Genomic DNA, 26,044 nt, shown 5'->3' on the forward strand with positions numbered 1-26,044 from the left:
TTATTAGAAAGGCAGATTCTGCAATCTCACTCCAGATTCACTGTCTCAGAAAGTGGGGGTGGAGCCAGGCAATTGTGTGTTCTAGGTGATTCTGCAGAATTCTAGAGTTCAGAGCCACTGGCTTAGACGATTTCTAGGCCTCATCTGGTTAGAAAACCTTAAGACTCTGTTAGATATTCATCTAAGGCAGTGCTTTTCGAACTTCCCGGTCATAAGATTCACCTGGTAATTTAAAAGTATCTCAGAGAGCCTAAGTAAGCAGCTCTGGGATGGAGCCTTGGAATCTGATTTTTAACAAACATCTCTGGTGATTCTCGTGATGAGACAAGTTTGGGAGCTACTTTACCAAGAGATAGGGAGATTAGAAAGAGTCTGGAGAATGTAACTACTCTAGTGAACAGAAACATGTTATAGAGAAACAAAGTCCCAGGTGGGAAAATCAGCCATTCAAACCGAAACCGAAAAGCTAAAATTATTTAAACATTCCTAAACTGAATGAAACGACCCACCTTTCACGTTGAGTCAGCTGAGACTGTGATTCTCCTCTGAAGAGCTTGCTCTGGAGGTCTGTACCGCATTTCAACTCTAGCACACACTAGCTGTTCATGAGGCGCTGAGGGGCTTGCCTCAGGGTCCAGTGGCTAAGACTCTGAGCTCCCAACGCAGGGGGCACAGGTTCGATCCCCGGTCAGGGAACTAGATCCCACATGCTGCAACTAAAGATTGTGCATGCTGCAACAAACTCCCAGCGCAGCCAAAAAAAAAAAAAAAACACCCGTAAATATTAAGAAAAGAGGTGAGCTAACTGTATAAACCTTTCAGGCCTACAACATTTAGTCCTGGGTTGGGGGAGGAGGGCAGCTCTGGATTCAGGGAGTTTGGGGCAAATGTTGGGGAGAGCGTGTTGTCCTCAAATTCCTTCCTGGTTGAACCAGACAAGTTTTAAGTGCCTTGATGTGATAGGGACCCCACTTTCAAAAAGTAACTATCAAATTCAACTTAGTTTTGCTACTGCTAAAACTCCATTCCCAGTTGATTGTAATTAAAAATAAAATATTTATAGGGTAGAAACATAATGTCTGCATATTATAAATATATTCAATAAAAATGTTTTAAAATGTGAAAATCCTCTGATACCCTCCTCCTATTCTCAGCACCAAACCCCCAGATCATCATTGCTAGCAATTTGGAGGATATTTTCTGATTTGTTGATATACATGAATGTTTTTTGACATACATACACATAACCATTAAACATCAAAATTATTATTGATGTAATTTTTCAGCAGACAATAGACCATGGATATTTTTCATTCTATATCTAGCCCAATTCTTTTGAATACCAGCAGATTTTAAATGTCTAGTTTGTTTTTTCAAGCCCTAAACTTTTATTTTGTGTTGGGGTACAGCTGATTAACGATGTTGTGACAGTCTCAGGTGAGCAGGGAAGGGACTCAGCCACACATACACGTGTCTGTTCTCCCCCAAAGTCCCCTCCCATCCAGGCTGGCGTATAAGTTAAATGTTTAATTTTGGGGAAACTTATTTGATCTCAGAATACTTAAAATTAGAATGCATTTTGATCGAATATCCACAAGTGCTCAAGGCAGACAATGCGTGCTTGGATGAAAGGAAATAACAAAACAATATCTCCTAAACAGTGTATACTGCAAAAAATGATATAAATTTAATTTATCGCATTTAAAAATCTTTACAACAGGAAGAATAATGAGTGAAAAATTAAATTATTGTATTTTACAAAGAACAGATTATGCTGAGATTAAGGAAAATGTTTTTCTTTTGTTATAAAATGTGACATAAAAACAAAGTAAAAGTGAAGACACCATTTTGGGGTTATTTCATCCCAAATTAGTAGCTGCAACACTGTTATGGGGGTAAAATTCGTATATGTGGTAAGATATCAGATGCTATATGTTATTTTATGGCACGATGTTAAAAAAAAATCTCATTTTTAATATGAGAACACTGTAACAAAAGAAAACACACAAGCCATACAAACGTTTTACAGTCTCCAAGGATTCTTGATTTAAATCTTCTAAAAACCCCTAATTATGTCCTGTTTAATAGCTCTCTGCTGGCCTTTCTAGAAACGACTTGACTAGAATGATGAGGACGCTCATTCAGTTTCATGTTGACTTGTTCAATGATTCTGTTCTTTCAATTTGCACAAAGCTTTTGAACTACAAGGTTGGGTTTCATTGGAAACTTTTTTTCTTTCAGCCTTTAGTCTGTGAGGAGAAAGTTTGTATATTGTGTGGCTAATAATACCGTAAGCATCAAAAAATAGCTTCAGATGTGTGTAGGAGTGTGAGATAAGACACGTGGCATGAAGCAGAGCCATTATCAGCCAAAGAGGATGTGCAATGAGGCATTCAGAGACTTAGATACTAGGCATCTTTCTCCTGCAACTTCCTAGCATTCTGGAGTAGGAAGCAACTTTAGTATTTGATGAAAATTTATGGTTTAGGATCCAATTGTAATATATAGTAAGGGAGTAAATAAATGCTAGTAAGATGCTATAGATTTAATTTGGGGGTCAATTTTTTCTAATATCAGAATAAAACTCTTGAATCTGGATTCCTCAGCCCAGGACTCAGGCCTAAGGGAGAATATTCCTTTACAGAACTCATTGAATTATCTATTATTAATTTATTAATTCAATTATAGCAGGTGAGGAGGAAAGGAAACATCCTTCCATCATTTTCATCAAGGCTTTATAACTTTTATAGTCTAGAGAAGTGTTGTCTACAGATTATTTCATTTAGCCCTTAGAAACACACTGTGAAACAGGTATTATTGCCATTTTACCGATGAAGAAACTGAGGCTCAGAGTGGTAAAGTGACTTGTTCACAAGTCCATTCTCTACATCCGTGTCTCTATTCCTGCCCTGCAAATAGGCTCATTCGTACCATTTTTCTAGATTCCATCTGTATGCATTAATATACAGTATTTGTTTTTCTCTTTCTGATTCACTTCACTCTGTATGACAGACTCTAATTTCATCCACCTCACTACAAATGACCCAATTGTGTTTCTTTTATGGATGAGTAATATTCCATCATATATATGTACCATATCTTCTTTATCCATCCATCTGTTGATGGACATTTAGGATGCTTCCATGTCCTGGCTATTGTAAATAGCCTATGTTCTTAATAATTAGCAGCGTTCCTGGCTCCGACCAAGTAGATACAGCAGCACACTCCCCCGCTTTGCCCGGCTTGGCCCCTGCCAAGTTATGATAACCGAAAATGATCTCGATGTTGCCAAAAGTCCTGTGTAGGGAAAAATCGCCTGGAGTTGAGAACCACTGTTTTAGGTTATACTTTGTGTGAGGAGTTAAAATGGAAATTCAAGGAGAAAAGGAATTTCTGCTTATTACAGAAGAGCCTGTTCATTCTTAGTTGATAACACGTGTATAGTCACTAATGGATTTCAATTCTACTTCTCTATAGCACCATACAAAGGGAAAGCCAATTTTCTTTACTATTCTGGGTTGAATTTCTCCCTTTCCCCCAAAATATATTGAGATTCTAGTTTCCATGACCCCCAAATATGACATTATTTGGAAATAGAGTCATTACAAAGATAATAAAATTAAAATGAGGTTATAGGGTGGGTCCTAACCCAGTCTGACTGGTGTCCTTATAAAAAGGGGAGTTTAGACAGAGACAGAGATATGCACAAAAGGGAGACAGTGTGGACATGGCCACATGATGCTGAAGGCAGAGATTGGACTGATGCAGCTATAATTCAGTTAAGGATTGTTAAGGATTGTGGGTCAGCGCAGGAGGCTAGAAAGAGGCAAGGAAGGATTCTATCCAGAGTCCTAGAGGTGGCATGGCCTTGCCAGTGCCTTGGCTTTGGACTTCAAGCCTCTGAAACTGGAAGATAATTTTTTTTTAAAGTTACCCAGCTTGTGGCCCTCTGTTATGGTAGTCATTGTAAACTAGTATATTTGTCATAAAAGTAAAAAAATTAAAAACAAATACAATAAAACAAGACAATGCTCTTAAATATTACATTCCAGCTAGATGCTTAGAAATCCACTAAAGACAGGCTTGAGCTGCAGTGCAGTTCAGTTCAGTTACTCAGTCGTGTCCAACTCTTTGCAACCCCATGGACTGCAGCATGCCAGGCTTCCCTGTATATCACCAACTCCTGGAGCTTACTCAAACTCATGGCCATTGAGTCAGTGATGTCATCCAGCCATCCATCCTTTGTCATCCCCTTCTCCTCCCAGCATCAGGGTCTTCAATCTTTCCCAGCATCAGGGTCTTTTCCAATGAGCCAGTCCTTCGTATCAGGTGGCCAAAATATTGGAGTTTCAGCTTCAGCATCAGTCCTTCCAATTAATATTTAGGACTGATTTCTTTTAGGATGGACTAGTTGGATCTCCTTGCAGTCCAAGAGACTCTCAAGAGTCTTCTCCAACACCAGAGTTCAAAAGCATCAATTCTTTAGCGCTCAGCTTTCTTTATAGTCCAACTCGCACATCCATATATGACTACTGGAAAAACCATAGCTTTGACTAGATGGACCTTTGTTGGCAAAGTAATGTCTCCTTTTTAACGCTAAGTTGGTCATAGCTTTTCTTCCAAGGAGCAAGTGTCTTTTGACTTCATGGCTGCAGTCACCATCTGCAGTGATTTTGGAGGCCCCCCAAATAAAGTCTGTCACTGTTTCCCTTGTTTCCCCATCTATTTGCCATAAAGTGATGGAACCACCAGATACCATGATCTTACTTTTCTGAATGTTGAGTTTTAAGCCAACTTTTGCACTCTCCTCTTTCACTTTCGTCAAGAGGCTCTTTAGTTCATCTTTGCTTTTTGCCTTAAAGGTGGTATCATCTGCATATCTGGAGTGCAAAAGTAGGACCTAAGTCAAGAGATACCTGGAGTAACAAGAAAATTGGCCTTGGAGTACAAAATGAAGCAGGGCAAAGGCTAACAGAGTTTTGCCAAGAGAACACGCTGGTCATAGCAAACACCCTCTTCCAACAACACAAGAGGAGACTCTACACATGGACATCACCAGATGGTCAACACTGAAATCAGATTGATTATATTCTTTGCAGCCAAAGTTGGAGAAGCTCTATACAGTCAGCAAAAACAAGTCCAGGAGCTGACTGTGGCTCAGAGCATGAGCTCCTTATTGCCAAATTCAGACTTAAATTGAAGAAACTAGGGAAAATGACCAGACAACTTAGGTATGACCTAAATCAAATCCCTTATGATTGTGTCACATGAGCGTATGTTCCTTGGTTCTTTGTCTCGTCACAACAAAGATTTGGAGCGACGGACACTGAAGCCCCCTGGCGGGTCACAGCTCTCGGAGGACAGACCGTGTTACAGCTCTTAAATAAACCAGTGTTACAGCTCAGTTTATTTAGATAATAGCAGGAAAACCCATCTTTGAGGTGTGAGGGCACTTGGATCCAAAGACGGGAAGAGAAGAGCGCCCCATCGTGTGGGGGGGGGGAGAGAGAAGAGGGCTTCGGCTCCTCTGTTTATATGTTTTTTTGTTCCCCCCGGGCCTGTCCTATGCAAATTGGGCCTAGGCAAGAGCGTTGTTTGTTTTACCCGAGGTTCTCACTCCGGTCCTCAGACCTTCCTTTGTTCTATTTTCGCGGGCTTTCCCTTCCAGGTCTGTTAGCCACCGCCATTCTGCACTCCGTTTCCTTACTCTAACTACCTAACATTCCCCCCTCAAGAGATGGGAGGCCCAATTCTTTGGGAATAGGGGCGTCGAGGTCTCTCTGGCTACCTCCTGCTGAACTGGGATGGCGAGGGGCATTGGACTTCCCCCTCTTGCTAGTCTCAGGCCTCAGAGTCCTTATAGTGGTGTCCATCTCAGGGTGACGGATAATTTCCGTGGTCGGCTGTAGTTTTATATCTTTGTTGAACTGGCGCTGCATGTTGTAGCTTGATCTGGCGGCAGAGGCTTAGCCTCTATGATCTCAAAATTGGAGACTACTGCATATCCGGCTCTTCTTTTTCCATCCAAGACAAAGCTGCTTCCGTCAGTGTACCAGATTTCTTCAGGATTGATCAGAGGATCTTCTGACAATCCGTCTCAGGGTTTTGTCCAGTGGTCCAAGGTTTCTAGACAGGAGTGAAAGGGGAGAGAGCCCTCGGGGGTAGGCAGGAGGGTGGCTGGGTTAAGAACCTCACAAGAGGATATAGTGAGGCCTGGATTTTCCATCAGTATTACTTGATATCTGAGGATTCTTTGATCAGACATCCATAAATGGCCTCTCCCATTTAGGAGTTGTTTTACTTCGTGGCTGGTAAAAATAGTTTGCCCCCAAAGGAGAGTTTTAAAGCATCTTCTATCATGATTGCAATAGCTGCAAGATTTCGAAGGCAGTGGGGCCAGCCTTGGGCGGTTGGATTGAGTCTCTTGGATAAGTAAGCCACAGGCTGGGGCTCAGATCCCAGCCTTTAACATTCCCAAGGCTATTCCCTCTCTTTCATGAACATAAAGTTGGAATGCTTTTTTTGGATCTGACAACTTCAAGGCAGGTGCCTGAGTTAAGGCCTGTTTTAGTGTAGCCTCTGCCTCCTTTTGAGGAGTTCCCCACATCAGTGGGATTGAATCATCTCACCCCTTTAAGCTTTTATATAAGGGCTGGGCAATTAGACCATAGTTGGGTATCCAGATTCTACAGTACCCAGTTAGCCCCAGGAAAGCTCGCAATTGTTTTCCAGTCGTGGGGGAGGGCAACTGGAGGATTTCTTGTACCCGATCAGAGGACAGCCTCCTGGACCCAAGTGTAATCTGAACTCCCAGGTAAGTGACCTTTGTCTCGACCATCTGTGCCTTAGAATGGGAGACTTTATATCCCCTTTCTGCCAAAAAGTTTAGAACCTGAATTGCACGTTGTTGGGCACTTTTCTCATCTGGAGAGCAGATTAGTAGGTCATCTACATATTGTAATATTTCCCCATTAGGTTCCAGGTCCAGATCTAGGAGATCCCAGCTAAGGGCCTGTCCAAACACGTGGGGGCTGTCTCTGAATGCCTGAGGTAATACTGTCCAAGTCATCTGTTGGTGTTTTTCTCCTGGGGCCTCCCACTCAAAGGTAAAAAGATATTGGGATTCTTTAGCCAGTGATATGCAAAAAAATGCATCTTTGAGATCCAAGACTGTAAACCACTTGGCACTGGGTGGGATTTCTCCCAAGATTACACAGGGACTGGGTGCTGTGGGATGGAGGGTCTACAGTTCATTTATGATCCAGAGATCTTGAACCATCCGCCAGGTTCCGTCCTTTTTCTTTACTGAGAGGATTGGGGTGTTACATGGCGAACTGGTGGGGACCAATAGCCCACAAGCAGGGAATTTATTTATTAAAGGCTGTGGTCCCTCCCGAGCCTCTCTCTTGAGGGGATGTTGTTTCCGGTTAGGAAACCGAGTGGGATCTCGGAGGACAGTGATGATCGGTTCAGGTTGGTGGGCTCGTCCGGGAATCCCCTGGTCCCACACCTGGGGGTTAATTGTGTCCTCCCATAGTCTTTGCCCTCTCTCTATTGGAGAAGGTGTAATGGGTTCCTCAGTAGTAACCAGAAGCTGTAGGGCCCTAGGGGCTGAAAAGCTCCCCATCACAAGGATGGTCCCCAGTTCAGTGAGTATGTCTCTTCCCATTAAGGGAGCAGGGCAGTCAGGGACCACCAGGAACTGGTGGGAGAATATCTGTCCATCCCAGCAACAAAGTGCTTGGGTGAATCTTCTAGTAGTTGCTTTTCCTGTAGCACCCCAAATGGTACAGGTTTGGGGGGAGAAGGCTCCAGAGTAGGAGATCAAGACAGAGTAGGTGGCCCCTGTGTCAACCAAGAAATTCTCGGACCTACCTGCCACATCCAGGTGCACCCTTGGCTCCAGCCCCGTGATGGTTATCTGTGACAGGCGGGCTGGCTGGAGCGGGCTGCTTCAGTCCTCGTGAACCATTGTGAGGGAAGGCTTGGCGCTTGACCTTGAGGCTCTTGGGTCATATTATTCATACTTTAAAAGGAAGCAACTTCTGACGCATGCTACAACACTGATGAATCTTGAGGATATTATGCTAAGTGAAGCAAGCCAGCAAGACAAATACTGTGAATGATTTCAATTATATGATGTGCTTAGAGTAGGCAGATTCACAGAGACAGGCAGTAGAATGGTGGTTGCCAGAGGGGTCTGGGGGTCAGGGAGAATTAACGTTTCAGTTTTTCAGTATGAAAGTCATTCTGTGGATGGATGTTGTGACAGTTGCGCAACAATGGGAATGCGCTTAATGCCCTGAACCACACACTTACACAGGTAAGGGACTCCCCTGGCGGCCCAGTGGATGAGAGTCTGCCTTGCAATGCAGGGGGTGTGGGTTCCTTCCCTGGTCTGGGAACTGAGATCCCAGGTGCCCTGGGGCAACTAAGCCTTTGAGCCACAGCTGGAGTCCTTGTGCCACAATGAAGATCCACAAACAAAAGACCCGATGCAGGTGAGTAGACATACAAGTAAATAAATATTTAAAAAACAAAACGGCAACTTTTATAATGTGCATTTTACCACAATTAAAAGGGAAAAAAATGAATAGCCAGTGTTAAAAGAGAGGTGTTAAAATCACAATAGAGGTGATTAGGTCACACAAAATAGAGGTGCCCTAATCACACAAACTGGACATTAGTTTGCGTTAACTTTCTATGTGAGTGAATATAATTTTTTGCTGGATAAGTGTCTCAGTTCAGTTCAGTTCAGTTGCTCAGTCCTGTCCAACTCTTTGCGACCCCATGGACTGCAGCACACCAGGCCTCCCTGTCCAACATCAACTCCTGGACCTTGCTCAAACTCATGTTCATTGAGTCAGTGATGCCATCCAACCATCTCATCCTCTGTCGGCCCCTTCTCCTCCTGCCTTCAATCTTTCCCAGCAACAGGGTCTCTTTCAATGAGTCAGTTCCTCACATCAGGTGGCCAAAATATTGGAGCTTCAGCTTCAGCATCAGTCCTTCCAATGAATATTCAGGAATGACTTCCTTTAGGATAGACTGGTTTGATCTCCTTGCTAAGGGTCTATACAGGGTCATCTCACAGGGTGGAAAACTCAGCCCTACATCATGTGAACTTCCCTAAAAAAGATTTAAGACATACAGAGCCAGAGCCAGGACTTGAACTGTGTCCTTTGACTCAGTCCAGCACACTTCCCTTGTGACACAAAGGATGTTTATTTTGATGATAACACCTGGTCCTTAGCTACCGGCGGATACACTGTGAAGCTGGTGCCTTCTGTTAGATAGGTGGTTGGCAGGGAAGTATTCTAGGGTGAAGGACAGAGAAAGAAACTCTTGGATGATTGAGTTTCCAGGGAGAAACTTCCAGAGAGAGAGAGAGTGGCTGGGGAGAGAGAGACAGGGACCAGAAAAAAATAAATACATTCTCATTACAGAGCAATTGAGGAGGAAGCGTGAAGATCCCTACTGGGAAACTGCATATTGTAGGCCTCTTGGAAAACTCCCGTTATCTGACTGCTGTCTATTTTCTCCCTGCTTTGTCTCATCATTCAGGGGAGCCTCAGCACAGGTGATTCAGTGCTAGCGGGGGACAGAAGCTTAGCAGCGGTTAGCCTAGAATTAGAAGCCAGAAAGGTGGGGATGACTTTATTAAGGGTGAATGGGGATAGTGAAATATTTTCAGATCAAATATTGTTTGAAACACTGTTTTTATGCCTGGCTTGGAAGACACATTTTAAATGTGGGTTTAAAATTAGTTTGGAAATTGTCTTTAAGAGGGGATTGCCTAAGTTATTTTAGATTTGGGGCCTCATTAAAAATGCGTTAAGGAACAATCAGATACTGTGTGTCTGCCAGTGAAGCAGTTTGAGGGCAGAGTATCCGGAAGGGAGCCTCTAGCAACAATGTGCATTGAATCTAAGGAGGCCCCTGGACGGACACTCCTGTTTATAGGAACTGGGGAGGGGAGGAGAAAGAAGAAAAGGTTAAATGATAACATTTGACCTGAGATTTGCTGTAAAGATGGGCTTCCCTGGTGGCTTAGATGGTAAAGAATCTGCCTGCAATGCAGGAGGCCTGGGTTCCATCCCTGGGTTGGGAAGATCCCCTGGAGAAGCACATGGCAACCCACTCCAGTATTCTGGCCTGGAGAATCCCATGGACAGAAGAATCTGGTGGGCTACTGTCTGTAGGGTTGCAAAGAGTCGGACAGGACTAAGCGAATAACACTTGCTGTAAAATACTTCAGTAAGGGGGAAAAAAGTGAAAGAAATGTGAAAGAAACTAGTTTCCTGTGGCCGCCATACGCATTGCCACAAACTTGCTGGCTTACAATTCCAGAGATGGATGTTATTGTAAGCCAATAACAAAGATGTAACATCGTCTTAGATGGAGAAAGAGGTGATCAAGTTAAGGTGGCCTTCCCTGGTGGCTCAGTGGTAAAGAGGACACGGGTTTGATCCCCGGTCCGGGAAAATTCCACATGCCATGGGGCTACTAAGCCCATGAGCCAAAGCTACTGAGCTAGTGCTCCAGGAGCCACGAGCTGCAACTACTGAGCCTGTGTCTGGGATCCGCAACTACAGAAGCTGGGGCACAGAGAGCATGTGGTCTGGAACACGTGGTCTAAAACTCAGCCCACCCTCAGGAGAAGCCTGCGGACTGCAGGGAAGAGCAGCCCCTGCTTGCCACAGCTAGAAAAAGCCCACACGCAGCAAGGAAGTCCTAGTGCAGCTAAAAATCAATCAAAAAACAAATGGGTCTAATGGCAATTCTATTAAAAAAAACTATACACTGAGAATTACAAAATATTGGTAAGACAAAGACTTAAAGAAATGGAGAGGAATTCTATGTTCATGGACTAGAAGACTCGATATTGAGATGGTATTTCTCCCCAAATTGATCTACAGTTTCAATAAATCCCTATCAAAATATCATCAGACTTTTTTGGGAGTAGAAATTGATAAACTGATCTTGAATTGTAAATGGAAATGTAGAGAACTTAGGCTAAACAAAACAGTCTATGTCCATACCACCCTTAACACACCTTATCTCACCTGATCTTGGAAGCTAAGTAGGGTCTGGCCTGGTTAGTACTTGGATGGGAGAATAGCCAAAACAATTAAAAAAAGAAGAAGAAGAAATTTGAAGACTTAAACTATCCTATTTTAAAACTTGCAAATGACAAGGTCCTATTGAATAGCACAGAGAACTATATTCATATCCTATGATAAACCATAATGGAAAAGGGTTTATAAATACATATATATTTAAATATATACATATGCATAACTGAATTACTTTGCCGTATAGCAGTAATTAGCACAACATTGTAAATCAACTATACGTCAATAAAAAAACAAGGAAGGCCTTTCAAAAAAATACATAAAATTTGCTACAAAGCTACAGAAATTGAGCATATAGTATTTATACAAAGATACACATGTAGATCAATGGAACGGAATTGATAAAATTAGGGGTTATATTTACATTGTGTGGGTTTTACATTTATAATCAACCAATTTTTTACTAAGATGCTAAAATTCAATAGGGAAAAGGTAATATTTTCAATTGTAATCCATATGCAAAAGGGTAAATTTAAGCTCTTATCTCGTGTACATGTTAACTTGCTTCATTTGTGTCTGACTCTTTGGGACCCGATGGACTATAGCCCACCAGGCTTCTCTGTCCATGGAATTCTCTAGGCAAGAACACTGGAGTGGGTTGCCATGCCCTCCTCTAGGGGATCTTCCCAACCCAGGGAACAAACCCAGGGACTAAGTAAGATGTAAGATGCCTCTTACATCTCCTGCACTGTGGGCAGATTCTCTACAACCAGCGCCACCTGGGAGCCCTGTTACTCCATACTACGTACACAAGTTAACTCAAAATGGATCACAGACTTAAATATAAAAGATAAATACATAAAAACTCGGAGAGAACAAAGGAGAAACTCATCTCGACTTTGGAGTAGGCCAAGATTTCTTAGATTAGACTGAAAGAACATAAACTATAAAACAAAATTTTGATAAAACTATATTTCATCAAATTAAAATGTTCTACTCAAAATGAAAACGGGCTGAGAGAAAATATTTGCAATACCTATCTCTAATGAAAGATTGTATACAGAATACACAAAGATATCTTACAACTTAAATAATAAGAAACCAAATAAGCTAGTAAAAATGGATAAAAGATTTGCAGACACTTCACAAAAGAAGATATGTTCATGGCCAATAAGCACATGAAAAGATGCTCAGCATCATCAGTTACAAGGGAAGTGCAAATTAAAAAAAAAATCACAGTGAGGGATATCCCTGGTGGTTCAGTGGCCAAGACTTCCTGCTTTCACTGCAGGGGACAAGGGTTTGATACCTGGTTGGGGAACTAAGATCGCACATGCTGCCATGTGGACAAAAAAGGAAAAAAAAAGTCACAATGACATACCACTACATACTTCTTTACAGTCTAAAATTAAAGAGTGACAATACCAAGTCCTGGCAAGAATGTGGAGCAACTGGAACTCTCAGTGAGAAAGTAAGGCATGTAAACACTTTGGGAAACATTTTGGCCATTTTAAAAATCAACTGAACTATATATTTACCATATGAATCATTCCTGGGTATTTATCCAAGAGAAAAGGAAACAATGTATCCATACCAAGATCTGTACACAAATGTTCCTACAGTGTTATTCACAACAGTTCTAAACAGGAAGCAGTGCAGTTATTCACGGACATTGAAGGGATGCAGTGTGGTGCAACGCTACGATGGAATGCTAATCAGGGATCCAGAGAAATGAACTACTGATAGAGCGACAAATATGAATTTCAAAAATACTTCAACGAGCAAACGAAGCCAGGTTCAAAAGATTAATTCTGCATAATTGCATTTATATGAAGTTTGAGATAAAGGAAATCTAAAATTTCAAACAAAAAGACCGAAAACAAAATCCTCCTGCAAACCCAAACAACAACAAAAAAAACAGCCTAGGGCAGGAGATGGGTAGGACTCAACTTCAAAGGGGTAGGAGGGAATTTTTTTTTTTTTCAGGAGGGAATTTTTAAGGTGATAGAGTTACTCTTCACCTTGACTGTGGTTGTGGTTATATGACTATGTACACTTATCAAAACTCATCAAATTGTTTATTTAAAATGGTTTATGTTGCATTTTATTGTCTAGATTGTACTGTTATGGAAGGATGTCCATGATTACTGTAGATTTGTAGAAAGCAAGGTGAAGAAGAGTACGTTTAGTATGATCTCACTTATGTTAAAAAAAAAACCCACAAAATGTGTATATGCATGCATTTTTTTCTTAATTATATGCAGAGAAAACTGTTATATGCAGAGATTAACTGCAGAGTAGGGTTAGGATGAGCAAGGAGATTTAGATTTTATATTGGAGGACAGCCAGTTAACAATGTTGTGATAGGTTTAGGTAGACAGCAAAGGGACTCAGCCATACATTTATCCATGTATTTATGGATAAATACATTTATCCATACATGTATCCATTCTCCCCCAAACTCCCCTCCCATCCAGGCTGCCACATGGCCATCTTTTGAATCATAGACCTGCCTCGATGAAATCAAATAGATGAATCAATGAATAGGAATAATTTGTGTACAGCTTCAATGTCATTTGTTCTAGAAAAGGAGCTTTTTATTCCTATGGCCTCTAACTCACTTGAGTACAATGGGAACAAACACATGGGATGTGGTTTTTTTCCATAGCCTGGAATCTAGTTCTACCACTAACCAGATCTGAGATCTTACACAGATTACAAGATCTCTCTCTGGATTCTCTACGCCTATTTTCCTATCTGTCAAATGAGCAAAATATTTGCTTTCCCAAGACTTACTAGGATAGTTGAGGACTTAATGAGATAAAGGGGGAAAGACTTTGTAGAAGGTGGTTTAACTCCTCCAGGTGACCTCTGTTGTCATGGGTGCTATGAGTTCTCAGGTCCTAAAAATCCCCCAGTCTTTTCCTAGGGCTTTTGGTGGAGAAGTGCTCACTATGGGCCAGGTCCCAGTTAAGCAATGTATGTATTTCACCTTGTTTCATCCTCACAGCAAGCCTAGGACTTGTTACCTCAGGCTATGTTTACAGATCAGAGCACTCACAATAAAGAATGTGTGACCTACGTGCAAGCCCTTGCTCATTTACCCCTTTAGTACAGTGTGAGGTGCCGACCGCCCAGCTAAGGCGAAGCCCCTGCTCGCACACATCTCACCTTGGAGGGCACTCTGGCTGTGAATGGCAGAGGAGGGATTCTCTTTCGTTTTTTAAAAAGTTGTGTATTTTTTGCTGTTTTTATGTCTGGTTGCACTGGACCCTCTTTGCTGGGTGCGGACTTCCTCTCGCGGCGGAGAGAGGGCGGCACCCCCTCGCTGTGTGGGCCTCTCATCACGGGGGGTCCTCTTCTTGCCGAGCCCAGTGCACGGGCCTCAGGAGCGGCAGCGTCGGGCTCAGGGGCTGAAGCTGGGGGGCTCAGCAGCCGCCCCTCCAGCAGGTGAGAGCGTCCTGGCCCGGGGGCTGAACCGCGTCCCCCGCGTTGGCAGGCGGCCTCTCGGCCCTCCCCTTCCGTTCCAACCACTCAGCTTCTGCCTTTAGGTGCTGTAGCCTTCCTGCCCCTCGGTTTCTGGGCCTTCACCTTATGCCGGGCTTCCCAGGTGACTCTGGGGTGAAAAAGAGTCCGCCTGCCAAGGTAGAAGACTCCGGTTCCATCCCTGGGCTGGGAGGACCCCCTGGAGAAGGAAATGACAGTCCACGCCAGTATTCTTGCTGGGCAGAGGAGCCTGGTGGGCTATACAGCCCATGGGGCCGCAGGAGGGTTGGACATGACTTACTGACTAACTAACAACTTTCTATCCCACAAGTGGGTTCCAGAACACGGATGTCTATTCTCTTTCTCCCCCCGAGATTCCCCACGCTGTGCCAGCCACATTCTTGAATACCCAGGGGTAGAAGCCTCTGTTAACCAGTTTTTGTTCTCCACCACGCCGTCCCCACCCCACCCCCAACCCCCCAAGGTGTGATTATCTGAGCAAAGCAAACCTCCAGGAAAACTGCATTCCCAGATGAGTCAGCCACCATCGCAGCGATTACCTAATGCTGAGCTGGACGGGTTCAGGAAGCTGAAGGCAGGGAAAAAGCCAAAACTCACAGGTTTGGAACTCAAGGTCACTGGAAGCCAGGGGTTGGCCGTGTTTCCGCAGCTGGTGCCATTTTTACTTGCTCATTCTCTCTGGAGAGCAGGATGGGGTAGCCTTCAAGAGTCCCCTTTAAAAAGACGCTGGTATTTCTGGGAAGAGGTTCCTTCTCAATCTTTCCCAAAGAGCGGTTACCAAGGACAGTCAACCGGGCAGAGTGGGGTGGGGAGAGGGGAGAGGACAGGGCGAGAGGGTGGCTGGCCAAAGACAGGAGGATGAGAGGAGTGGTTACCAGAGGGTACTTAAGCTCATGCCTCGATACTGAAGTCTCTTCTTGTGTCCAGGGCAAGACCAGAAGAATAATAAACGGATCCTTGTGAAGAGTCAATACATGGTCAACAAAGGCAATAAACAGAACACATGTTGTTGATTTTTTTGCCTTGCTAGAAGTAATGCTGCATGAGCTAAATGTTACCCATCCCAGGCTGTGTTTCTTAGTAAACTTCCTGGTTTGCTGTCAGCTTGTCAGGAGAGTATTTCCAGTCTCCGTTTGGCATAGACTAAGCGCACAGTAATCCAGGGCTCGTTTGTGTAACTCTTCTCCACTCCCTGGGTCCTCAGGGCGCCCTGACCTGCTTTCTCTGGCGGTGTATGCCGCTCTGACCCGGACCCCATGCTGCCCGGAACCGGGCTTCCTGTCTCTGTTCCCTCGGGGTACTTTGACTCACAAGTTACTCCCAGACTCAGCAGTAAAGACAAGTTTTCAGGTTGCCATTTCCCAACCTCAGCTTTTTGGGAGTTATGATTTCCTGGTGTCTCCCTACCAGCCCCTGAAATATATCATCCCAGATCAGCTCACTTTATTCTCGCTTCTTCTCAGAATAAAATGTCAAGGAAGTCTTCCCCAATCACTCATTTACTTTTTATTTCTTTCTAGATACTCAGCTTATTATGCTGAAAACTGAGAAATCAAAGGGAAGAATTAAGTCCCTGACCTCCTTATATGAACTGCACCTCAAGGCTGCCATGACTTCCCTGCTGGCTCAGACGGTAAGGCGTCCGCCTGCAATGCGGGAGACCCGGGTTCAACCCCTGGGTCGCGAAGATCTGGAGAAGGCAATGGCACCCCACTCCAGTACTCTTGCCTGGAGAATCCCATGGACGGAGGAGCCTGGTAGGCTCCATGGGGTCGCAAATAATCGGACACGGCTGAGCAACTTCACTTTCACCTTTTCAAGGTCACTGAATAATTAAAAAGGGTAATTTTCTCTCTAGAGAAAGTGTTTTGCTAATGAGTGAGAAGGAATGAGAGCCAATAGGTTAACGGGTCTAGGTAACGCTTATCAGTGCTGCCAAAATCACAGAGTAGGGACAGCCAGACCTCATGTGATGGAGTACACACCACTACTTATGAATTCATCTTGACAAGATACGAACCCAGATCTGATCAAGCTCCTAGATCTAACTAATTTACAGGAAATGCAGGGATCAGTGACTCTACAAGAATGTAATCAGGAAAACTTGGGAAAGTTGTTGGACAAGCAACTCTGATTTTTAATCTCAAGAGGGAAAGAGGGGAGTGAGGAATCTGTAGATTAAAAGAGACTTAAGAAGCATGCCAACCATTTGCAACATATGGACATTATTTTGATTCAAATTCAAACAAATGCACCATGAAAAAAATTTAAGATAAACAGGGGAACATAGACATTGACTATTTTTTAATGATATTAAGGAATTATTGTTACTTTTGTAGTGGAATAATAGTAATTTTTTAAAAGAAACCTTATAAAGATGTTTTATTTTAAAAATATATGAAGTGTTATGGTATCTTGAATTTCTTTCAGTATAATCCAGAGGTCCATGGGGGAAATGGGGCACAAGTATAAACAATTGAAGATTAGACAACGGTTTAAGCTGAATGATAGGTACACAGAAATTCATTATGCTGTTTACTTTTGTACATAATTGAAAATTTCCACAACAAAATGATAAAACCTGTAAGATAAACCCCTGGAAGAATGGACATGGAATGTATAACTTCCCAACCCTTAGAAGAGATAAAAATGAATAAGAAAACAAAAGGCAATAAAAGGGAAAAAGTCTGTGTGTGTGGGGGGAATCTAGAAAACATTTCAAGGAGAAAACACAAAACAAGATGGCAGAAACATATCTAAAAGTGCCAGTGATGATAATAGATGGAAACAGCTAATTAATCTATTAAAATATAGATTGGGGTGCTCGCTTCGGCAGCACATAGACTAAAAATTGGAACAATACAGAGATTAGCATGGCCCCTGCACAAGGATGACACGCAAATTCGTGAAGCATTCCATATTTTTTACTGAGTGGGAGTAATAAACTTCTTGTTCTACTAAAAAAGAAATATATATATATATATATATCTAGAGAGAGAGAGAGAGAGATTGGGGAGTTCCCTGGGGGTTCAGCGGTTAGGACTCCTCATTTCCACTGCAGAGAGCCCGGATTCAATCCCTGGTCGGGAACTAAGATCCTGCAAGCCAAGCGGGCTGCCTTCCCCGACACCCGAAAGATAGACTGGGTTAAAAAAATTCAACTTTGTATACACACACACACATATTACAAGAGAAACCCCTACAAAAATGAAAAGGAGGAAAATGAAGAGATAGTAGATAGTTATCTACTGGGCTAAACAAATGATAAGAAGCTGAAATTAGGTAAAAGAGTTCAATAAGATAAGAATGAAATGCATTGAAAGGAATTAGTAGCAAAATGACCACTGGTGATCTTGACAAAAATGGTATGGGGTCCCAGTGGGACCCCAACCAGATTGTGTGTGGCATGCAGTGAATGGGAGAGAAAGCAGCAGAAAGGCAGAAGGAACAGTAAGGGCAAGTGGAGGAGGCACATGCCTAGCTGGGGAAGAGTGGTTACTTATCGTTTGTTTACCGACTTGAGCCTGTGTAAATACTGATGCCATGAAGCCAGAGGAGAGAGCCAAGGAAAAGAAATAGGAGAAAACTGAGGGGAAAGCAATTGTGGGGAGCAAGGTTGAGGATAAGATCCAAAGCACCAGGAGAGACTTTAGCAACAGACAAGAAGAAAACATCTTCTATTTTATTTTATTTCTAATTTATTAATTGGTCCATTACACAAACAATACATGAAAGCATACTCAAAAACATCAAACATTACAGGTAAAGCTAATGCACTCCACCAAACTACTGTGAACAGTTTGGTTAGTACCCTTCCAGACCTTCTCTATACATTTTTATAATACACAATTAGGTACTTAAGATGTACACTATACAGTATTTGTGTGAATGGGTGTGGTATGTGTTTTAACAACAGTGGTACCACGTGTATTTCATGTATTATCCTTCTATTTTCCCTTAAACTTTAAAAAAACTTAACATTGTATCTTAAGAGATCTTTCCATGTCAGTGCATGAAGGACTCTCAATTCTTTTTCACTGATGCCTAATGATCTATAACATGTACCATGTATAAGATGTACCATGCTCCATTCCCTAGATGCATATTTTGGTTTCTCCAGTTTTATAGTTACAACCAAAGGAACAACCGACATCACTGTAGAAGCTACATTATGAATAAAAGTGTGTAAAGTGTGTTTCATTAAAATTTAATTAGAAATACTGGGTCATAGGGCATGTGAATTTAAAACTGTAATGGATACCACTCAGTTGTCTTTAGAAGTGGCTGTGCTAATTTATATGCTCACTGGTAAGGCAGGAATGCTGTTTCCTCACACTCTTGATTTATATTTTAAATATTTTGCCAATTGGATCTGAGACAGCCTCTCGTGTTTTAATGTGCATTCCCCTTATTTGGCTATCCCCTTATCTCTTCACAACCTACTTGTAAAACTTGCTTTCGTACATTTTCATAGGGATATTTCTAAATATGTGTATGTGATCAAAAAGCGTGAGTCCTGCTGGAATTAATTTTTGTGAATTAGGGATCTAAAATTATTTTTTCCCAAATGCTTATGCTGTCTTAGTACTATTTGCTGAATAATCCATTCTTTCCTTACTGATCTGAAATGTCACTTTTATCACTTACTCAGTATGTGTGTGTTTCTTTCTGGATTCTCAGCTTTATCAGATTTAATTTTGGTATTGGGTACCCGAGTTATTATTGACTTGGTTCATTGAATGGTAGCTGATTTTGTCAGCTAAGATAATGAATGTGTTGTTTATGAGACAATAGATGATATAATTCATGACATAAGAACTGTTTTTATTTAAATCAATTCTGTAATCTACAAACCTAGAGTATTAAGAAATGTGTAAACTTCTCTTCCAGACTAGTTCCTTTCTCAGGGGATACCTTGCAGGTTAAATATAGAGATGGAAGGTCTTTTCGCCAGGTCCCCTCTTTCTAGAAGTATTTGATGTTAAAGCTTTTTGGTGATTTAAAGTAGTTTCCTGGTAATGTCAAAGGGCTTCACATGGCATGGCAATATTACTGTTCATTTATAAGAAGATTTCATTCAACAAATGAAATGAGGTCCACAAATCATGAGATATACTTTGAAAAACAATGTGACGCTCTAGCTTTTACTTTTACATTGGACCATGAACTCCTGAAATGTTTAAATCATGCCTCATCTTTCTACCCCCAAACGTTCCCTTCAGGTTGCAGGCAGTGCCTGACTTGAACTAGAACTGAATTGCATTTCAACAGTGTTCCTATAAAATAAAAAAACAAAACATTTCTCAAAAAAAAAAAAAAATTTAGGGGCATAACAAAGTTATGCATATTTATTTTTTTCTGTCCATCTGCCACCTGATTCAATTACATATATTTTGTGAATTTTTATTGTTTTCTTAAAGTAGGAACACTAGAATTAGACACTGACCTGACAGTTCACAACCAAGCGTGAGAAAACGTCCCCTGGCTGTTCCTGGACTGCCTCAGGTGCGATCTACCTATAGGTCACTGCTTGCCTGCTGAACGACAGCAAGGACTGAGGTCTGGAAAACATTCTGGATTGCAGTGGGCAAGCATACTTCATGGTTGTTATACAGAAATCTATCAGGCATGCAAAAGAACGAATTAAAAAGGTAAATTCAACTTTTTATGGGAAAGCAAAAGTGTTACATTTGCTATATTTTAAAATTCAGTTATTTTTATGATCCAAGTTAGCACGCCTTTTCCTTCTTTCAGAGGAGTAACTTTGGCTCTCATGGGTAATGCCTTAGTTCATAAACTTCAATGCTCTGTTTAATAGCTCAACTTAAAGACATTAGACCTTGGGAAAATTCCCCAAACTATTTAATCTATCAGTTTCCCTGATGAGGAAAAAAAAAATAAAGCTAACTCACACCATCCAAGAATGCTGAACTTCTATGAGCCAAGTAGACTGTGTTGGTGCAAAACAGCAGCTTCTTACTTTACCATTATCAATCCTGAGAGGCTGTCTTTATTTTTGATGATTCTGTTAAAAACAAAAAGGACATCTAAGACCTTTAACTTTCTTTGTATAGTGCCCCCCTTAGCATTTTTACTTGTGAACACAACATGTCAGTCCAATTGTAGACTACTAAGGAAATCATTAAGAAGCACTTTTACAAGAACCTCTCTGATGAAAGGAATACACGCTTATAAAGAGCTGATCTTACCATAAAAATTCTGTGCCCTGCTAAGAGAAATAAAGGAAACCAGACTGCACTCTGGAAAGTCAAAAAGGGAAAAAATAGGATGCAAATATACATCTCTAAGTAATAAACTATTAGTAATGCTAGAATATAGAAACATGGATTACTAGCCAGGAGGAGGTGGAAGAAAAGGTCCAGTTTTGCTTAGGCAGGGGCTCATAGGGCAGAAAGGAACCTGAACTGAACTCTGTCAAAGAATGAACGGCTACAGCCTAGCAGAACCCCTTCTGATTTGGGTTGTCAACCGTCTGCAATGGAGGTAGAACCCACATTATCCTTTCTGGGGAGGAAGAGAGAGCTCTGAGGGACAGACCTTGAATGCATCCTTCTGGGCCACTCTAACCCCTAGTCACTATAAAAGGGCTAAATTTGGCTTACCTTTAGGACTAGATTTACACGCAGGCGTTAAAAGACAGCCAAGGTTCATCTAGTCCTTCTACCCTTTACTTAAATTCTTGAAATTCCTTAAACAGGAAACAAAGACTTTCATTTCATAGAGATATATGGAAGCAAAAGTCTTACACAAACTTTCTAAGACTTAAGAGTTCTCTCTCATCTTTCCTTGGAGCAAGAGGCACCTGAGGCTGGAAGTGGAATGTTCATCATGGAGGCAAAGATGATACAGACAGACTCATGACCAACCTTCTTCATGAATCTCAGGAGACTGCCTATGTAATTTTGCCTATCCATCATTTCTTTCACGTAATACTCTTGTCCTTCCTAAATTATCTGTCAGCTTCTAGTTTTGGCCCCCGACCTCTTATGTACTGCTGGAATAATTTTCCTGAAATGAAACTCTGATTACAATCCCATTGCTTAAATTCACTAAATCATTCCTGCTTTACTAACTGATGCCAGACTACCCGAGTGAGTGAGGCAGTCATTGCCTGCCTGCCTCCTAGGAAGCAACAGTTCTGTAGCTACCCAAGCCTTGCTTATACTCTCCTTTGAGCACTGTTTTACTTTTGTGACCTTCAAGACTCGGGTGTCACCTCTTTTGAGGAAGTCTTCCCTAACAAAGCCATCCTTGATGGTGCATAACAGATCTTTATTATTGCCACTGTATCTCTTGGTTTATCTATATCCTTAACAAAACTCTGAATGTTGAGGGGTGGGCTTTGTCCTTTTCAAAAGATTATTAAAGAGAATTGAGTCACATCACAAAGTGCCTGCCACTGAGCTTATAACTTCCCGAAGAAAAAGACCATCTTAAAAATGTGCTTCCAAAAAATTCAGTGATATTTTAATTCTGGTTCTACAAGGAAGAATTTTCATGAATTGATATTTTGGTAACTATAATTCTAAGTACATTGCACCCCTTTTCCCCCTTCCATTTTTTTTTTTTAAAGGTCCAGAAGTGACTAGTGTTTGAAACTTGGAGAAATACCCTCATCTCTGACCCATGACAGAATAATGTTTTAATTATCCATCATTGAGGGCTTGATGATAAAGCATTCCTGTCTTTATACTATGCTTAGTTCAGAACACTGGAAATAGAATTGGCAATATCCAGCTTTTTTTGGACAAAAAAATTATGAGTTAAAATAACCATCTCACAACCCCTTTTTGTGGGGGGTGGGTGGTACAGCAAGCTATAAAATCACATTGTAGCTAATTTTTTTGGAGGAGGGCAATAAAGTTTGTACACATTGCCATATCAGAAACAAAATGTCCTATGATTTTGCAGTTGGCTAAAGTAAATAAACAAAACTTTCGTGATACCCTGGCCTACGAACATTTCACTGAGAAAATTACAGATGGCATTCATACAAAGACTGTGCTCCTAAACTGGCATCTTAGTAAATTAATGTTCCAGCTATGTGTAGCTGGAGACCCTAAATATCAGAGGTAAAACTGAAATTTAAAGGTTGAATCAACCAGAGGAATGCTTGATGTTGTTTTAAAATAGTCTACCTGACGCAGACACGCATATAGCTTTTGCAGCCTAAGTTGTTGTCCCTGACTCTGGAGCAGGGGACTCACGAGAGTAGGCGTGGATGAACAGGCTTCCTTTCACAGGTCCAAAGGGGAGGCTGGGGAGTTGGGGGGAAACCACAGGCACTACTATAGTTTTGCATTTTTTGAGCATGGCACCATTAGTTAGCTTCTCATGTCATTAAATTGAAAAGTTTGTTAATATTTAAGGTGCAGTACATTTTTGCCAACTTACTTTTTAGACGTTCACAGGAAGCTTGCCTTTCTACATTAGGTCCTGCTATTTAAAGACAAATAATTTTGTTAACTAGTAATTTGTATTTCTTAGATTACTAGAGGTTGAACCCTTAGAAACTGCCATTTATTTCTTCTGCGAACTATTCATGTATTCTACTGATTTTAAAAAAATGTAATAGTAATAATTGCTTTTAATTATCATTTTAAACATAGTAATCATTTCGTGACTATTACTTAGGAATTATACTGTTTTTCTACTCCCAACACCAAAATTGATATTTTCACAAAAATCCCAACCTTTTCTAATACTAGTTTTTCTCCCCCTGTATTAAATATACTGTTCGCTCTTCAGGGGCACACCCGCGAGCCTTTTGGTAAACATTCCAACACGGAAGTTTCACTTTCTAGCTCATCTGGTACAACTCCACTTAGCAACTTACTCCGTATCTTCAGGTTGCTTCTTCAAGCCTAAGCACTTAAGTTCCTTTAGTTATTTCTATTAACATTAAAATTCTATTTTTAGTGAATATATCCTGCAGCGTAACTAGAATATAAAACAATTGGAAGTTATTTTATGAATCTGATTTTATGAATTTAGTTTGTGGCTTAAGTTTTTATTTTAAATAAAGAACATTTATCTTCTTTTAATGCAGAGAGCTAATTATCGATTCTCAATAACTCCTGATTAGCTAGTTGGCTATAGATATAGAGCATGTTAATTTCTACAGGCACCTTTCTGAATTCAAGTAAAAGTTTTGGTAGACAAGGATTTCCTATTTAAATGTCATTGACATATGAATATCGAGTACAAATATTGCTCACTGTTCTTGCATTCTCTAAATTATTTTACCTTGAAGATTTAAGAACCATCCTTAAGTCATTAGTAACAGGTTTTCAATGAAGGAATATTTGGAACTGTGAAAATACAAATCTAATCAAATTAAATTTTGAACACATATAGAGCCAAATATTTCAACAAAACTGCAGTTTAATTTCAGAAAATGTGTTAAAATATATATTTATACATCAATTTCTGACATACACTTAATGTGTTAGTATACACAAAATGATGCTTTCTCTTGAAACTGTATTTATGAAATGTACATTTTAATTTAAATACTCAGTATACACTGCACTTAATCTGCATGTTGCATTTATTAAATACATTAAAATCTGCAATGTAACAAAACGTTTTCTGCATACGAAATTCAAAACACCATTTTAAATGAACAAAAGATGGCTCACTTCATTTTTATTTTTACAACTAGTGTATAATACACTAGCTCAGCTCCACCACACTACCTGTTCGTTCTTTTTTATTTGACATTGTTCACAGACTAGTACATATTACAATAAGAGTGCTGGATAAAAACATGAGGTACGAAAGTGGTTCAAAGATTATAGGTCATGCAGATCATGCTAGACAGCAAAAGAAAATTGTGACCGAGAAAACACTAAATAAAAATACATAAAGAATGTGCATTATAAAAAAAAAAAAACAAAAACAAAAACAAAACTCCATTACACAGCTTTGCTTCTTTGGTTACAAAGTAGGTTGAACAATTTCACAGCTTTTTATTCCCACCCGAAAAAAGTCATACGAAATGTCAAAAAGCAGAGGAATCGTGGCAATTTCTCTATTAGAAAGTAGAAACAAATGAACAAAGTTTTCTTCATCAAAATAGCCCAATTATTTATTATATCACAATAACTGGTGACTACCTGTACAGTTGCACTATGTCTTCATACTTACACTATACAAAATTTACATTCAAGCTGGGTCTTTACTACTGAAAATAAATACCGAAGGTAAATTGCCATTAGTGTTAGAAATATGCCAGGATTCTTTTGTTCAATTATTGCCTAAACGTTTTATCTATTAAATGCAATCCTGTCTTTCAATTCCTTTACTGATACTTATAATTATTCAAAAAAATTAAAAAAGTTCTGTGACATTGTTCATGTACATTATGAAAATAGCAGCCCTGTAATAAATAAAACACAAATAAATGAAAACTTATGTAGGCAAATGTTACTGATATTGAAAGAAAAGTGGCTCTTTAGATGAACTGTTATTTATAAAGTGAGAGGAAGGCTCAGGGTAAATCCATGGGTGACAGGAAACACGGGAGAGCCGCCAGAGCTCTGAACGACCCCACTCGCGCGCACCAGGTAAAGCGCAAACTGCCCGCTCTAATGCACACCACCCGTCACTCTCCTGTGCACTGATGCCAGAACTGGACACCAACAGCGCCGCGTGACATCTCAGAGAGGAAAGCTCCTGCAGAATGATTGTCTAATACTGAAAGGGCCAAACACACAACCGAAGCATGGCTACTTGCTGTCGTATAAAGTGGAAAGAACACCAGTGGCACACAAGGGTAGATTGCTTTCAGTTTTTCTTAATGAGGCGAGAAGCTTTATGCGGAGGAGACATTCGGCTGCTGCGGAGGCTGTGCTGGCTGCGGAGGCTGCGCCATCACTGCTTGCGGCTGCGAAGTACTGCCAGGATTGGCCTGTTGCGCTGGGAGCTGGGATAGCTGATCATTGTTTGAAAGAGATTTTAACAGTGCATTTTCTCGTTCAAGTAAAGAGTTTCTTTCAACTAATTCTTTTATTTGTTCCTTTAGAACTTCCACTTCTTCTCTTACTGCATACATCAAATGGCTTTTCACCAGATCCTGTGAAAAACAAAATGAGGAATGTCAAAAAGAGTGAAAGAGGAAGGAGCTGCTATCTGGTTCTCCTTATAAACACAAAATGATTTTATGCTAATTTTCCTGCTCTTGCTTTTTATGTTTCTACTGTTTCCTGACAGACCCCGAGGAAGATGGGGTGGGAAAAATCTAGTTTCTAACTGGGGCAGCAGTCCGGAATTTTCTTTTCAAAGTTGAGAGTGATTTAAAAAAAAAACACAAAAAAACAGCTCCTTAAATTGTCAATTAATAAAGCTTAGAATTAAAAAAAAGTTTAAAATCATATACTTAAGATGTCAGATGAAGAGAACAAAGGAAATGAAACTAATATTAAACTAGTTGTAGTAAT

General features: G+C 40.9%; 1 protein-coding gene and 1 non-coding gene across 6 annotated transcripts in view; one reads left to right on the top strand and one right to left on the bottom strand.

Moving 5' to 3' along the window:
* The first annotated feature begins 17,402 nt into the window (after positions 1-17,402).
* LOC139034889 (U6 spliceosomal RNA) lies at positions 17,403-17,507 on the top strand. Its single transcript, XR_011487467.1, has one exon. It is a non-coding gene; the product is annotated as a U6 spliceosomal RNA (small nuclear RNA).
* A 6,462-nt stretch (positions 17,508-23,969) lies between these two features.
* Positions 23,970-26,044, bottom strand: part of TSC22D2 (TSC22 domain family member 2) — a 46,320-nt gene continuing 44,245 nt past the window's right edge. For 3 of the 5 annotated variants that reach the window (XR_011487322.1, XR_011487320.1, XR_011487321.1), the window contains one exon: positions 25,574-25,680. Coding sequence is in view for 2 of the 5 variants with exons in the window: in XM_070466595.1 (XP_070322696.1) it covers positions 25,420-25,680 (261 nt within the window). In the remaining 3 variants the exon portion in view is untranslated. Of the gene's footprint in view, positions 25,681-26,044 lie in introns of all 5 variants that reach the window. The other 2 variants (XM_070466595.1, XM_070466596.1) reach the window with 1 other exon arrangement.

The sequence above is a fragment of the Odocoileus virginianus genome, chromosome 4 (assembly GCF_023699985.2).
Source record: "Odocoileus virginianus isolate 20LAN1187 ecotype Illinois chromosome 4, Ovbor_1.2, whole genome shotgun sequence".
NCBI lineage: Eukaryota > Metazoa > Chordata > Mammalia > Artiodactyla > Cervidae > Odocoileus > Odocoileus virginianus.